At 34.7% G+C, this 17,330-nt stretch overlaps 1 protein-coding gene across 1 annotated transcript; it reads right to left on the minus strand.

Moving 5' to 3' along the window:
* Nucleotides 1–960: 960 nt before the first annotated feature.
* Nucleotides 961–16,835, minus strand: LOC135128075 (dosage compensation regulator). Its single transcript, XM_064054898.1, has 11 exons — nucleotides 16,690–16,835; nucleotides 16,463–16,560; nucleotides 16,131–16,325; nucleotides 15,771–16,080; nucleotides 14,489–15,114; nucleotides 9,190–9,515; nucleotides 8,194–9,135; nucleotides 7,862–8,140; nucleotides 1,716–2,171; nucleotides 1,500–1,658; nucleotides 961–1,437 (listed from the first exon to the last, which is right to left on the minus strand). The coding sequence occupies exons 2-11, from the start codon at nucleotides 16,542–16,544 to the stop codon at nucleotides 1,072–1,074; spliced, it is 3,741 nt and encodes a 1,246-aa protein (XP_063910968.1). The 5' UTR covers nucleotides 16,545–16,560; nucleotides 16,690–16,835; the 3' UTR covers nucleotides 961–1,071.
* Nucleotides 16,836–17,330: the final 495 nt, after the last annotated feature.

Genomic DNA, 17,330 nt, shown 5'->3' on the forward strand with positions numbered 1-17,330 from the left:
AAGTTTATTTCACACCAGATCTTTTGTTTTATAAAGCTTTGCTAGTTTTGTTTTGTAGATATTTTGGTGATGAATGTTTCTATCGTATCAATTATTTGATGTCCAATTTTAATCTCACATAAGAATTATTTGTTGTTTAAAATTTCACAAGATTGTATGGCGAATTTAAATGTTGTTTATTGCTCGTTGAAACTTTAACACTTGTTCAGTTGTTATAAGAGATTGAACATTTAAAAATGAAATTGAGGTTAAATAACTAGAAAACGTGGCAGAAGCGTTCCTAGTCGAGCTGGCGAGATTTATCGTGTCACGTGTACAAGTCCACAGGTTTGGATAGATTCAGGGGCGGTCGCCGATGTTGTAACGTTCTCGGCTTCGTGCTAGCCTAGACCCACCTACGGGTCTGGCGACCGTAACGGCCTAGTTTCAGACGGCATGTTCGTCCTGGAGACGCGTAATGTGCTGTTTGGGTAGGCTTTGCGATAGATAGAATCACCGTGGAGGGGGGAGAACAGCCCCGATCGCTAGCCCCAAACTCCGCTCATGCTAGAACGCCCCAGGGGTACTTTTGTTGTGCTCCTGTTAACTGCCGTAACTTTAAATTTGACGCCATACGCCTGTAATAACTTGTGTATTTGCATCCAGTTACTTTAATTCAGATTTTGCTTTGTTTTTATTAAATTTGTGATTTTCAAATATTTGCATTGATTCCAAACAGATGTATACGATTTGCGTGTGTTGCCATGTTAGCCCCTCGAAAACAGTTGTCTATTATTTCTTGCACTCTCGACTCACACGCAGTATATGCTCACTTATATGAAAGCAGGCCTTCCCGCCACTTTTCAAAAAAAACAAAACAAAACGTAGGTTCCATTTTGTAAGACGATCGCAGCCAATGCCAAATTTTGAATTTTTCGCGGGCCTTACAAACTTTTTCAAGGTCAATGTAAAGGCAAGAAGTTTGGGTTATCACAACATTTATTCTGTCACAAAACTAAAACAATCTTGACACACCTATAGCAAACTAAAATTATACACTTAATACAATGTAACTTTATAAAAATGCTGAATTTAGTAATTGTTGTATCCATTGTTTCCACCTCTGAATCCCCTTCCACCTGAAGGTCCACCTCTAAAAAACCCTCTTCCGCCGTTACCAAAGCCACCTCTGTTATTGAAGTTGCCTCGATTTCCAAAACCGCCGCCGTAGTTACCACCATCTCCATAACCACCGCCGTAGTTACCACCGCCTCTGTAACCTCCTCGAAAGCCACCCCTGTTACCAAAATTTCCTCTGGAAAATTTGGGTGGTGGGCCACTGTAGCCCAAGGTGTGACCTCTTGGGGGCCGGCGTCCAGCCTGCAACTGTGGCTTAGCTCTCTCAATTTGATGGCTTCCAGCGTGGAGTTTACACAACTCCTTGATGGTAGCGACAAACTGAAATAAATAGAAAATAGTGTCACATATAAACAAAATGAACAATAACAATAGTATAGCACCTTTAAATCAACGGGAGTCATCTCCAGAATTTGTTCAGGATCTTGAGACGCACGAACAACTAGACTTTCCAGTGCGGGTCTCAATGCAACAATCTGTGCGGCGACTTTCGGATCCATGTTCAAATTAATCCAGTTGTCAAGTCTCACAACTCCATCAACCTGAAATTCGTATTTAATTAACACTAGTTTCACAGATTTAATTTACTACAGTTTTACCCAATCGATCTTTCTTGAACCAAACAATAACAACTGAATAGGAGTAACCATACTCATTTGTTTGCATGATACAGCTCTGGTTCGTATTTTCTCCCCGAATACGAAGAAGGGATACGGGAATGTTTGTTCAAAATTACTACAATTGACTGATGTTTTGTGGATCAAAGCAGCTTTACTTTCAGTAGTTAATACTTTTCTTTTTTCTTTGTGGTAGCAAACGTTTGGATATAGACCGTAACACATCAACGCCATGACGACGTCTAATTTTGGATCGGGTCCAATCGTTTCCATCGGAATTGGTGCTAAAGTTTCTTCCGGAAACCCTACTGATGTTAAGATTTGTTGCAATTGATGTTTTGCTTCCCACGTTACGCGCATAGTGGGCATACTAATTCCTTTATACTCGCAAAATCTCTGCTCGCTTTCTTCTCCACCTTCACGTGCTTGATCCCACAACTGAAAAATTTTAAATAAAGTTTGATACACTATATGTATACAAACAATTTACACCACCAAACATAAAGTCAAAATTTTGTGTCACTTCAGACTTTAGTAAACTTTAATTCGGGTGTTTTTAAAATATTCATCAGTCTTATGTTGCATGGTGCCATAAAACACGATTCTAACTGGGGAAAAACAATCAAATAAAACCTAAAATGATAGCCGTCTTGAGAGTTCTCGAGGTCGCTGAGTTTGCATCGGTTGTGGTTTTTCAAAATTCCCAATGGTGGATCTAAGATGGCCAACATAAAGTTCAAGATCGTATTATTTTAGCGTAAAATTTTCCATTAGGATGTTTGTTTTTTTGTTTTGGAGGTCCCTGATTTCTGATTTGATTGCTTTTCAAAAACTCAAACTGGCGGATCCAGTGGATTAAGATGGCGGACGCAAAGTTTAAAATTTTACAATTTTTACGTAACATTTTACATTTGTTGGGTTATCAAGATCGCGGATGGGGAAGCTGATATCAATTTTTACAAAAGCGAAAATGATGGACGAAAAGCCGAAAGTCTTCCTTTAACAACAAAATTTCTTGGAGCTTCATTGTTTTGGTAATTGATTTCGTAGTTCATTAATTCTTTTAAGTTAGAAACAAGCTTCGTAATAGGTCCTTTGATCTATTCAAACCCTGAAGACCTTAAAATTGAGTGAGTCCATATTTACACAATTTAAAAAATATTTCACCGAAATTGTTATAATAATTTCTGGAGATATATGAAGTAGGTTTTATTCAATTTTATATACTGAAATTTTGTCAAATTTCTCCTTAAAACATTTAAAAATAATATTTAATCACTCTCAGTCCATTTATTTCTCTAAATTCACCTTTCAGTAGAATATACTACGTTGTTCTTGAATTATCACTCTTGTAAACATATCAGACACACCTATTTTTGAATTCCTCATGATGTTTATAACTAAAAGAATTTAATTAAAGCAGCTGGAAGCAATTGACAAAAATATTCTATGCGTAGTTCTAACAATACGAGAACATTTATTACTCCATAAACACAAAACAAAAATTGTTGACGCGTTTTGCCAACCACGTCGGCATTATCTAAACAAATCTGAGTTTAGACATAAGGTCCACATTCAAGGAACATTAATTTTTGTAGAAATGAAAATTTGTGCTCCCCAAAATATTTTTAAAATACAATAAAAAAAAAAATGGTCGAAAGTTATTTCGCCCCTGAAGTACAGTACAACTTATCCAACATTTTCGAAAATTTGTAAAATTTGGTTTTGGGAATTTTGTAATTTTGTAATAGTTTTATTATTTAATCTTTCGAGACAGCATAATCCTCTTTTCTATAATTTGCAGTGTACAATGTAAGGTTTTTTAATAAACATACATTTATTTAACAATTTTCAAAATCCATCAATTTTTCAGTAGAGATAAAAAAATAAATGTAAGTCGATGTTCTGTAAATCAATGTTGGTTTCTTACTTAAACTCCCAAGGAAGTCTATTTTTATTTAATCCAACAAAAATTAACAAAACTTTAAGAAAACATCGTCATTTCTTTAAGAGGATGTTTAAACAATGTTGGGGAGTATTTTGGTGTGTACATCTAAATTTTGTTTGCTTATAAGACCATCAATCGACGGAAAACAAACAGAGAGTAACCAAGGACTGACATTTTCGTATTCTACAGGCTCTGGAATGTGAAGAAAATATGAAATTTGACATTGATCCAAATGATCCTATTACAATACTGCACTTTGCTGAGCTGGAGAAAGAAACAATAATAACAATAATTAAAAAAAAAAAAAACATTACAGCTTTTTTTTTCGGTACAGGTTTATTTAATAATTTCCGATATGACGTCACCTGTTTTTCGAAAATAATTGATAAAATGTATTATACTTTTTTTTCGAGAGTATGAGCTGGAAAAAGGAAAAGTCTGCTGTTGATGCGCAAGGAAGATTATATTTCAGTGTATGGTGTTCGACAAAGACTTACTTAATGATTTTTTCAATGACGCCTTCTGTTTTCTAACGGGAATAAATAAATACTGTTACACTGATCGGTAATTTAAAATCGGCGTGAGTAAAACTCAATAATTTATTCCTCAGTAATACAAATTTCTAATTCTTTCATTGATTGTTTGCCGGTTCGCGACGGTGGTCACTATTTAAAGCGCCATGAGTTCTTTTAGAAGGTTCATGCTTGTCGCTTTCGAGGTTGTTCTGGAGTGCGGTATCGGGACTTCCGGCACCGCATCCAGTTTTTCTTTATTAGAACGTTGCCGTCACCGATGATGAGTCATTACCTCACATACTAGAAAACCCATAGGCGTCATACCGGGGCGGCGTATGGGTTTACTTCGTAACTATACATTTTAGTTTTTTTTTTGCAATTCTCAAATCAATATTAATTAAATTTTTAACTAAAAGGCAAATCTGGACGCTAGAATGAGCACTAATTTGGTGAATTTTTTCGCCACTAGTTCGTACTTGTAAGAGTAAAATTATTATTATTTCATGCAATCTCTAGAAATGATGCATTTTATTTTTTTGTCAGGCTGAGTTATTTTTTCTCCATTGAGAAGTGAGACCTAGGTACTGTGGTACTTTATAAAATTCTGACATAACATAAATTTTTGAAGGACTGTAAAAATAATTTTTGATGGTTTACCATTTTCTTTTATAAATTGTCAATAGATGGACAACATTATATTCATATTCTACAAGAAGTAAGATGACAATAAAACATGGAGTTAACATTCACCGATAGCACAAAATATTAATTTCAGCATCACATTCTTATCAATAAAAGAAAAAAAAAAAAAAAAACAAAAAAATTGACGAAAAATTAATTTTGTACCGTGTGATTTTTTTAAATTTCTGCTAGTGGGTCATGACGCATACGTCAGCAGTACAACTGAAACGACTGATGTAAGTGTCATGGCCAACCAGAGCAGAAATTTAAAAAAATCAACCGATGTTTATTAAAGGATTTTGATTTTATTTTCACTGCTTATCTTGAAGTAGTTATAGAATTCAATTTCTGAAGATATCGTCTGTATCTCGGGTTTCTTACAATTAAATAAAATCTATGTTTCAAATTGGATGAGCAACTCTCAAGGTATCATTATTAACTGATGAGAAATTTAAAAACGGCAAGTGTTTTGTGCAATATCACTAGAGAGCGGATTTCTAGGTTTAATGCTTTTTGTTAAAAATGTAAGCACTTCACAACTTTTTTATATCTGTAACTATGATAAAATTTGGAGTCATTTGACACATTTTTTTTTATGCTTATTTGCTTTTTTTTCAATTTTATGCATATTAAAACTTATATGCTTATTTAATGCTTTTTTCGATGAATATGAGTTTTAATGCATATTTTGTTCAAATGCCGGCCTTGTCGGGGTGACAAATACTTGTTTGTTAGCCGTATCGTATCGTATGCATTTTACCTGGACTTGACCATTGAAGTACACTTACTCAAGACCCTTTCTGTGAATAGGATCCGGTCGTTTGGGTAATAAAATTTTATTATAGGATTGGAAAAATACTCCATAGATTTTATGACTTTAAATCCTTACTTCCGTTGATAATGAATTAAAGCTTTTAACCAGATGTTCTTTTTCGGCATTTTGCGGCAAGACCATTGAAGATTTTCTAGAAAAAAGGATTATTGTACCCAACTACCTACCTTAAAATTTTTCTAATGGAAACTTTTAAGTAAATGAACCGTTTATTTCACAACCATCAGTCTATCGCATCTGTCGTAGTACAGTATTATACGTGGTTCTCCCATGTTACATGTTGAGTTCTTTTTGGTAATATTACTAATATTTTAAAAGAATGCCGAAAGTAAAATCGACGCCGGATGAGTGGATAAGGGATTTTCCAGAATTAAAATTAGAAAACAACAAAATATTCTGCAGAGCTTGTGTGAAAACCGTAAGCCCACTCATTTTTTAAATCTATTTTCCTTTGTTAATCCTGTATATGTACGTTGTTTTAGATTCAAAGTGATAAAAAATATAACGTGACGCAACATGTCAGAACGACTCTTCATGTAGAAAGGAAGAAAATGTTTGAAGTTTCTAAAATTAAACAGCAGACCATACATGAATCTGTTGCATCTACTTCCACAAAAGATGAGCAGTTTCAGTTTAATTTCGATTTGTGTAAAATGATGATCCAGTCCAATATACCTTTAAAAAAATTGGAGAAAGCACCCTCTTCAAGAATTCCTTGAAAAACACTGCAATCGACATATTCCGGATGAAAGTACTCTCCGAAAAAATTATGTAGGCCCAGTGTTTCAGCAAGTTTACAACGAAATTAAACATCGCACTGGAGATAATTATTTATGGTTCGCTGTCTATGAAACAACCGATAGTTGTGGAAGATACGTGGCAAGTTTAATTGTTGGAATCTTAAATAAAAATTTCCCTAGTCGAGGGTATGTAGTAAGTTTGAAAATGTTAGATAAAACAAATGGCAATACGATTACCAGATTTGTAAATGACAGTCTTACGTCACTATTTTTGCCAAATGCCGTATCGGCGAATAAAATTTTATTGATGATCTCGGATGCAGCTCGTTATATGTTGAAAGCAGGGAATAATCTAAAAATATTGTACCCCAATTTAATTCACTCTACTTGCATTGCCCACGGTTTAAACAGAGTTGCTGAAGGAATACGTTTGCAGTTTCCTACTGTTAATAAATTAGTGGCAAATAGTAAAAAGATTTTTGTTAAAGCCCCACTAAGAGTGCAACATTTTAAGGAAAAATTTCCAAACATACCATTGCCCCCAGAGTCGATTATAACGAGGTGGGGAACATGGTTACAGGCCACATTTTATTATGACAAATATATCAAAGAATTTGAGGAAGTAGTTACGGAGTTTAGCGAAGATTCTTCTCAATCGATTAAAGATTGCATAAATATTTTGGAAAACAAAGATTTGCGACAAGATCTAGCTTTTCTAAGAAGCAATTATCAATTCGTTTGTGAGGTAATAGAAAAGTTAGAAAAACCCAACATGTTGTTGGTAGATGCCATAAACTTAGTGAAAGAATTTAAACAACAAGCAAACGCAGTAAGGGGTGATATTGGTACTAGAGTATCTCAAAAACTTGACGAAGTGTTAAATAAAAATGCAGGTTTCGGTGTTCTTTCCGACGTTGCTCGTGTTTTACAAGGCCAGAAGGTGGAAAATTTGGAGTTAGAATCAACATTAGTTGCAAAATTCAAATTTGGGCCAACGAGTGTGGATATTGAACGCACATTCTCCAATTTTAAACACATTTTAAATGATCGTCGAAAAAATTTTACAGTGGACAACTTGGAACATATTACAATCATAAATTGTTTTAAAGAAAACTGAAATACGTGTGTAAAATATAAAGTCTAGGATTATTGTAATAATATTTTATCCAAAGTTCTAAGAAGTGTTCTTTGATTTGTAGTATGATTGTTTTTAATGCTTTCTTGCTTAAAATAAAACTTTTTTATTGAAAATGTTGTGCTTATTTAAGCGCTTATTCTTAATTTTTTTGTGCTTAGAAATCCGCTCTCTAAATATCACTAATAGGGATATTTACCGTATTACAGATTCTGAACCAATATGACGATATCATTTCCAAACTATACAGCACTTTATTTACACAAAAGTATCTTACCTCAAATGCCGTCAGCATTGCAACATGGTCAGAAAATCGATCGCCGGCAAGAGCTTTCTGATGATAACTTAAGCGCCTTTGACCCATATCCAACGTAAAGATTTCGGGAAACGTTGATGAGTTCGCCGCCATTGTTGCCAACGGTCCACCACACATGAAAATGCAACCCAATACCATCATCTTGCCAAGTCTTGGCTCAATTGGCAACTTCGCAATGATACGTCCAAGAGGTGTCAATTCATCATTTGCATCCAAACACTTCATTTCCCTCAATAAAACCTTTCAAAAACAAAGTCATTCAACTCTATAAAACTAAAACATGATATTTATACTTCTGCTTCAATCACGGCATCCAGTGGCGGAGGTTCTATAGCTTTGCTCAAGAAGTGTCCAATAGACCCCAATTTCAACAGCTTTATACTCAATGCCAGTTCATGCAACGGCGTCCTGAACATTTCAGGAGTCATATGTTCGTCTAATTTCTGGAATCGTGCATTCGAGCATAAATGGAAGCAAAAACCTGGTCGTACACGACCGGCACGTCCTTTTCTCTGTTCTAGATTGGTTTTTGAAGCCCAAACCGTTGCATAACTGGTCATATTGTTATGAGACGTGAACATTTTGATCTTGGCTTTGCAACTATCAATGACGAACACCACATCATTGATGGTAATAGAAGTTTCAGCGATGTTTGTGGCTAGAATAACTTTAGTAACGTGTGGTGGCACGGGTTCAAAAACCCTTCGCTGGTCTTCTCTAGGGATCTGCGAATGCAACGGCAAGATGCTATAACCCGCACTTCCAAAAATCGGATGTTGTTGTAAATGACGCATCATTGCGAAAATGAGATTCCAACCGGGAAGAAACACGAGAACTGCTCCGGGGATTTCCTGAGACTTGATATATTTCAATAACGCTTCCATCAACTCGAAACTAACTTCTTTTTCGTTCATTCTGGCCATCGCGTTTTTGGTTTGATTACTAAACTTGGCATCAATCACTTTATTCAAGTTTTCGTCACCTTCCTCTCCTAGTGCTGTTTCGTCGTCATCTCCACCACCAGATTTACGTTTGCGTACGTCAGTGGGTGGCACGAACTTCGTGAGTTCTATACAATCCTCCAAAAAGTACTGCTGGACTGGGTAAGTTCTCCCCGATATTTCAACAACGGGACAGTTATTAAAATATTTGGAAAATACACTCGTGTCAATCGTAGCAGACATCAAAATTACGCGCAGATCGGGGTAAGTGTGGATCATATCTCTCAATACGACCTATAAATAACAAAAACAATGAAGATTGGGTTAAAATCATATTTGATTTAGTACCATGATAAAGTCACTATTCACATCTCTTTCGTGAATTTCGTCAACGATTACATGACTGACACCTCTTAATCCGTTTTCTAGTTTTTTCAATAGGACTCCAACAGTGCAAAACATGATGGAACCGTAAGGCCTGGGAAGTACCGATTCGAAACGAACGGAATATCCGACAGATTGGCCTAGCGGTTCGGATCGCTCATTAGCGACTCGTTCCGAAACGGAAACTGCCGAAATTCTCCGAGGCTGAGTGATGCAAATGTTGCACCAGGCGCCCTGACCTGACATTGTGTAATCTTCGAGGATGTATTGACAGACTTGTGTCGTTTTACCTAAAAGAAATCGGTTTAACTTGATGGCGAACTGACTAAACTTTGTTTTAAGTAATGTTTGTTTTCTTATGAAGTTTTTCAATAAAAAAAATTAAACCTTTTTTCCTGTTTAGTTTAAATTTTCTTGAAAAATAGTTATTTACAATTTTAAATCTTCAATAATTTTGTTCACTCATTTAAACAATGTATAGTTACACCAACCAAAATCTGCAATTTTAATAAGAATAAAGTTGCTCCGTTATTTTTGTTGAACGATTGATAAAAAATAGTTTTAAAGATTTGTTGTTTTGTTATAAATATTAGTTAAAAGTATTTGAATCAACAAACATTTTTTCTTGACCTATTGAAGAACGACTAAATTAGTTACATTGTGTACTCATTTCCAAGCTAACAATTTATATATAGTTATATACAGTGGAAATACTGTGAGAAGAACACGTTAAGTCATCACGACTTATCAATTAGGACATTGACCAGTGGTGTATCATTTGCGTCTAAAATTCTAAAAAATATATTTCCATGTATTGTTTTCTGTCCTGTAATTCTGAAACGAGCTGATTTGAATAAGTACGAAAGATACGAAACACTGTTAGGTTAAATCATGAAGGAATCACAAAACAAAATATCGAACATCGCTAATGGTAGGACGGTATGATAGGAGAATACCTATCACAAAACTTTGACTTTATTTCTGTATACTACCCATTTTATGAAAGTTTTATGACATATCGATATCTTAAATAATGAAAGGGCGACAGTATGGGATAAAAAAATCTCCCAATATATCTTTACTTACATACAGTTTCTTTTATTTATTTATTGATTCAACCGCCTGTAATTTTTTATTCTTAAAGATACACCTGTAGTTCTTTGAGCAAATTTGTATTATTTTAAAAGATCTATGTGATGGCAACCTCATATTTTTATTATCCCTTCGGTAGAACCGGAAATGACGCCAGCTTTATTTTTTTGTAACGGAACACTAGGTATATTTTTTCTTAAATGGAAAGATTGATTTTTCTAAAAAATCAAAAGCAACCAATATTCTAAAATCAACGCTTAAAAAGTTATTCAATAAAATAGACGAAAAATTCATATTTATCATGACAATCTAGCAGCTTGAAAAGTTGACACTCATGCCACTTATGATCTTTTAAAATGATACAAATTTGCTCAAAAAACTATATGTTTATCTCTAAAAATAAAAAGTTACAGAGATTGTATCAAATAAAAGAAACACGTGGTATACCGGGTGTCTGGAAAATGGTGGATTAACTCTTCAGTACGTTATATACGGGGGTTTCGGGAGTCAAAAAAAAAAATATGATGTAGATTACGATTAATAAATAAACCAGAAAAACATTTAATATTCCATTTATAAATTATAATCAAAAACAAAACCAACAAAAGAAAAATCCATTAAAGCATAACCAACTAAACACCAAAGAAGATGTTCAAAATTCCTGGCTTGTGCATCTAAGTACGCTCGTAATGTTTCTAAATTTTGATCATTTTTTGTAAAAGTGGGCGGGGCTAGTACCTGCTAAGATAAAACTGATTTTGGCAAATGACATACACTCTAAGACAGGAGAGGGTGGGTGGGCGAGGCTAGTACCTGCTACGATAAGACTGATTTTGGCAAATGACATTCTTTCGAAAAAACGAGAGGGTGGGTGGGTGGGGGTAGTACTTGCTAAGATAAAACTGATTTTGGCAAATGAGATACTTTTAAGAAAAGAAAGGGCAGGTGGGTGGGACTAGTACCTGTTAAGATTGATTTTGGTAAATGACATACTCTCTAAGAAAATACGAGGGCGGGCGGGTGTGTCTAGTACCTACTAATATAAGACTGAGTTTAGCAAATGATGTATCCTCTAAGAAATTTAATTAAATTATTACAAGAAAAGACACTAGAGGCTCCAAAGCACTTTCAAATTATTTCCAAACAGGAATACCTAGAACTTCAAAATTGTTTTAAATTTCAAAAAAAACAAAAAACCACGGGGTCTCAAAATGAACTCGAAAACAGGTCAGGTCAGAAATCGATATTTCCTTACTACAAATTTTGCATTTTAAACATGTTTTAAGTTTCATGTTGTGAAAAGAAGTCTCCACATATTAAAATAAAAAGGCAACATGTAAGCCCGCCCACCCGCCCTATCTCAATTGTGACGATTTTTTTTATTCGTCGTTGGAGCAGAGCTTAACTGCAAAATACTTATTTCTTTACAAGAAATTAAAAACATGTTTTTGGGTATCGCGTCAAAAATTACTATGTATATTACCAAAAAAGGCAACATATCAATTGTGATATGTTTTACTTTTAAGCTTGAAACACGTTGAAAATATTTGTAAGAAAATATGCATTTTACAATTAGGCTCCGCCCTTAGGTCTGCCGACGAATGAAAAGTTCATTATTATTTAGATCAGGACAGGTATGGGTGGAGCTTAATCTTTGACTTTAATTTTTTTTTTAATATACATACTATAGGGTATTCCACTGCACTTTGCACCGCTAGAGACCCCACGTCTGTAAGGGCAAAATTACCAAAAAGTGTCAAATATTGTGACTTTCATGTGGTAAAGTTGTCCCTCTGCATGCGGCGGATGTATTAGTAGATATATTAACAGTTAATTTTTATTCAAATCAAACAAAATGTGCAAAGACTGATTAACCAAGGCAGTTGACAAATACACAAAACACAAATGTCAATTTAGCTGTTGCCAACCTTTGGTTAGAAATTCGTGCCCCTTCGGTGGTGGCGACATCTCTACTTTAGCTTTGCGTGGAATGCCCTATTCTTTGAATAACACGATAATCAAAAACATGTCTTACATGGTAATATTTTGTAGAGAAATAATAAGGATTTTGCAATTAAATTCCGCTCGTTTGGCTCTCGACGATTAAAAAAATCATCACAATTGAGATAGAGCGGGTGGGCGGGGCTTATATTTTGCCTTTTTTTCTTAATATACATAGCCATCTTTTCATGACAAAAAACTTCATCTTTAAAATGGTAAATTCTTGTAGCAAATCTTGCAATTAAGCACCGCTCCTCGAACTGACAACGACGAAAAATTCGTCACAATTGAGAATTGAGATCGGGGCGGCTATGGGTGGGGCCTAATCTTTGGCTTTATTTTTTTCTTAATATACATAGTATTCTTTGAACAACACGACACTCAAAAACATGTTTTTAATTTCTCGTAGAGAAATAAGGATTTTTCAGTTAAGCTCCGCCTTCTTGGCTCACGACGAATACAAAAAATCATCACAATTGAACTAGGGCGGGTGGGCGGGGCTACATTTTGTCTTTTTTTTTGATTATGTGTAGACTTATTTCGACAACAAGAAACTTAAAACATGTCTAAAATAGTAAATTTTTGTAGTAATCAACTTAAATCCTCCATTTTTCTTCTATAACCCCTTTAAATACGGCAAAAGTTAAACATCAAAGTTACTATCAACGGAAACTTGGCAACGGAGTTTATAAATGACAATTTTCGGCTCTAAAAGTAACGTCAGCGGGAACAGCAACTGCAACGGGAACTTAACGTCGACAGCAAGTTTATAAATCCCACTTTAAAGTATAATCTCAAACTGATGAAATTGACATCTAGTTACTTTTTGAGGAGGTTGTGCTTTTTGTAACTAAATGTCAATTTTATGCACAATTATGGCCCACTGCGTCGACAACCATTTTAAAGTGCTATACCTATAATTTCACAGCGAAATCTTTTGTAATCACCTTGTATAAGACATATGTATTAAAAATTATTGTAGATTCTAAAATTGCGTTGATACCTCATTTAAAAAATTAAAATATGAAAAAATCATTTCGGTAACAGGCAATCATCCATGTTCTCGCACGTTTAGGGGATTTGGCGGAACGCCACCCTCTAGGTTGGTAAGAGTTGAAATATACATACATCAGGTACAAAATTTGAGGGTCACTTGAGCTTGCGCAGCAATGCCAATTGAAATGTGTGTTAAATTTTAGTAGCATAAATTTAGTCTGAAATCTCATAAAAGAGCAACTGTTTAAACGAAAATTAATCGCATTGGTTATTAATGATTTTCCAATCTGAAATGAGTGAAGCAAGCTTTGACTAATTCATCAACACGTGTAAATTTGGTTTTATTGGTTGTAAATTCACAGTTCACGTTAAAATTTTAAATTGTTCACTATTCCGTTTTAATATAATGTAAATATTCATAAGTATAAAGCACGTGTCAGGAAATTCAGTTATTCAAGCTTCACTCTTTGGTTTATCACGATATATCAAAAGTTGTTGATGTTTTTACTTAAGTATCACATTTAAAATTTTAGAATAGTATTATTATTTGTGAGTGTTTTTTTAAGTTATTATGTATCACCGTTTGATAAACTGAATTTAGAGATTTTATTGCTGATGTTCACCCAACGTGAAATGTGCACCAAAGTCGTGTAATTTTTTATTTTCTACTGCATTTAATATCCGCCTGTTGTGTTTATTTCATATCTGCTTTGTTAACATGTGAAGATTTTTTTAAACCACGATAAAACTTCTAATGCGAAATTTAACAACATGCAAATTAATTGTTGTTTTAAATTTTTGATAGAGTGTGGATAATTTAACCTCACGTAAATTCTTTGTTGTTCGAAATTCTTGATAAGATGTCGCGCAATTAAATGTTGTTTGCTTCGTTTCTCGTAATTCTAAAATTCATTCAGTTGCCGAGAAAGGTGGGATTTGAATTTTAATTGAAAAGAGCAACACATTTTGTCCAAAATGGATTTCTAATTGAAAACTTTATGGCGAGACCCATATCCGCGTGAAAGCTACAGCTTGTACCAATATCTGGCTATTTTGCCAAGAATAGGTAGAGTATAATTTGCTCAAATAATACAATTGTTATTACTTATGTTAACTGCTCTCTACTAAACATGAAAACATATTTGGCAATAGTCAAAAAAACACAAGAACTTACCACATCCAGTGTTGCCCTTGATAATAATTACTGGACTATCATTAATCGCCTGCATAATCTGACTTTTCATTGCGAAAGCAGGCAACTCTTTACGTTCTCGTAAGCTTCTCTGTAGCTGTTCATTATGGGCTAGTGCCTGTTTACTGTCTTCCAACAACTGGTCACTAAGTTGATCTAAATTAGCATTAGCTAAAGGTCCTTCATCAATATTGCAACCAGTCCAAGGATTCCAATTTTGTTGAGGTGGTGACCACGGCACCACACCTGCCGCTGTAGGTTTTGAGGCTTGAAACTCTTCCAGAACATGGTTACTCAAAAGAGAAACTGGTTGTCCGTCATTGTCAGGCTTTACTTCAGTAGCAGTAATGTTCAAATTTTCCAAACAATCTCTAATCTGCTCTTCCAATTGTGGCGATATTTTTACATCAAATGGTTTCATTTCGCTACCGCTTTTTTCCTTTTTCAAAGTACCAGAAAACGCTTCTATTACACCAAGATGGAAAAGTTGGCGAACAATTGAAAGAGCGCAACTTTTACTCGCAGTTTGCTTATTAGAACCGGAATCGCGGCCAGTGATTGTTCTAGCAAGCGCTTTTACGTAAAAACTTAGTTCAGCCACAAACGTCCTAAAAAAGGTTGCACTTAGCGACTGCAAATGAGGAATTTAATATACTTACGAATTGAAGAAGTTTACACATACAGTTTTTATCTACTATCAGAGCAGAGTTCCTACACAAAAACAGAACCAAGAACAGTAAAATAATTATTAATCACTGAAGTCAGAGTACATCATTTAAAATCCTTCTGGATATCTAAACACAGAAGAATCATAAATAAAATCCATCTTGTTTTTTTTTATAATCAATGATAATAGAATTACTTATTTGGTTAACTAAATAGGTAATTCTACTATCAAAATCATCTTCACTTTGTTAAAAATTTTATATATTATATTAAAGAAGGGCTTTCATTCCAATGAAATTCAACAAAAATAAAAGGCAAACTTAAAAAAAATCTAAATATTTTGGAAGTGTTACTTTTCCATGTTGCATTTAAAAATTTATTTCATAAGTTTTGAAAATTATTTCTAAGTTTGTGTGTATCCTTAAGTTAAATCAATCAGCTTCCTCTTTTCAAAACTAGTTGAATCTCACTCGAATAGCCCATACATTATACTTCATTTTTCTGAATTTGGTTCTGCTGTTGCAATAGCTCCATCATATTTTTAACTGACCCTGGTTCTATACGCTAATCATGCACGAAATATAATACATCAACAAACCTGGAATGATCTGGTCCAACTTGGGTATATTTATAATCAGCATGAATTTTATTAGTTTGCATAAACTGGTGCAATTTGGATTTGGCATTCTCAACGGTCCAGTTTCCATGTATTTGTGCATTCACGTCTAGGTCTTCAGCATCTTCGAGATTTTTTTGTTCTTGGGCCCTGTTCATGTAATGCCATCCATCAGTTTGGTCTGATCGGTCTCTTCCAACAGGGCGATAAGCATCTCCAAAGGATGAAGGACCCATACCCTGTTGGAATACAGAAGGAGCTGGGCCTTGGTTCCGTTCAGGATTGTCATTGCCTGTTAAAAATGATTGTGTAATGACAGATCACAAAAGAAGGTTGAATTACCTCCAGTTGTTGATGGCGCAATTTCTAGTTCAGGGACGTCTTGGCGATTGACTATTCCTTCTCTTACGAGGTAACTGACAAAGTCTCTTGCTGCATTACTTTGAGCGTCTTTCTTATTTGTTGAATTTCCTGCGCCGACGTAACTGTAGCCATCAATTCGCACTTCACAAAGGAATCTTTGACGGTGTTTAGGACCTAAAAATGATGAATTCCGCTACAGCACTTAAGTCTGTTATGAAATACTTTTAATTTGAAAGGCTACGGCGAATAGAGTTATCTGAACACATGCAAATATCTGCTACATTAAAATTTTCTGACAAAAGTATGAATACCTGTAGGGCGAACTTCGAACTGGGGCTGGTCCTTTTTATTTTTTTGGCAGAACTGGTGCAGAAAGGATTTTATATCCGCCATTATTGGGCGTCGTTTACTGTAAAAAAATAGAGCACGCGTAAATAATTAACATATTTAAGGCACTTTTACTACTAATAAAAATGTACGTAAAGTAAGTTGGGCGTTAAAGTGTATAATATTTGTCATACAGTGATCACGAACTTACCTTCATACGCAGGCCACACCTTGAATAATGTATGCCACTAATAAATGAAAAAACAGCACTTAATACTGTTGTTTTCACAGGATATTCGGTGCAATTTTATTGATTTTAACAAAATATCAAAACGTTCGGCTAACGCCGGCTTACAACTGTCACTTATAAATGCAACAATTCTTAGTTGTCTCACTGCTACCAATTTTCAATGAAAACCCTAAATTGCTAGGTTAGAAACACATAGGCGGCTCGCAATTCATTTGGTAGGGGTGTCACATAATAGATCTATTAATAACCCCTAGAAAACACATAGTATCGTCACCAGAGACTTTAATATGTATAGACCGGCTATCACCCTAAATTCTAGTGTATTTTCTTGAAGCAGTTGTGTACACAGGAAACGCCGCCATTGCTGGTCCCTTTCTGTCAATTCTGAACAACTTAACCTATAACTGGAACTATCTCCACTCAGCCCAAATGTCCTAGGGAATTGTGAAATAGAGCCAAATGAGTTGGACGACGTTTCAGTAAGAGAAGTTTTAATTCAAACGGAAAACGTTGGACTTACCTCTGAAAATTCATCACTTAATGAGCACTCTACACATGTTGTAGATTATATAGCAGGTTTTTGTGCGAAACAAATTCAAGTC

Source organism: Zophobas morio, unplaced genomic scaffold (assembly GCF_036711695.1).
Source record: "Zophobas morio isolate AGI-343-1 ecotype UQ-CSIRO unplaced genomic scaffold, CSIRO_AGI_Zmor_V1 ptg000012l, whole genome shotgun sequence".
Taxonomy (NCBI): domain Eukaryota; kingdom Metazoa; phylum Arthropoda; class Insecta; order Coleoptera; family Tenebrionidae; genus Zophobas; species Zophobas morio.

Excerpts from the sequence above, each read along its gene's own strand:
- LOC135128075 (XM_064054898.1), bottom strand. The coding sequence starts at position 16,544 with ATGGCGGATATAAAATCCTTTCTGCACCAGTTCTGCCAAAAAAATAAA. Across the intron at positions 9,136-9,189 it reads TGAATAGTGACTTTATCATG|GTCGTATTGAGAGATATGAT; the intron begins GTACTAAATCAA and ends TGTTATTTATAG. Across the intron at positions 1,659-1,715 it reads GTTCAAGAAAGATCGATTGG|GTTGATGGAGTTGTGAGACT; the intron begins GTAAAACTGTAG and ends TACGAATTTCAG.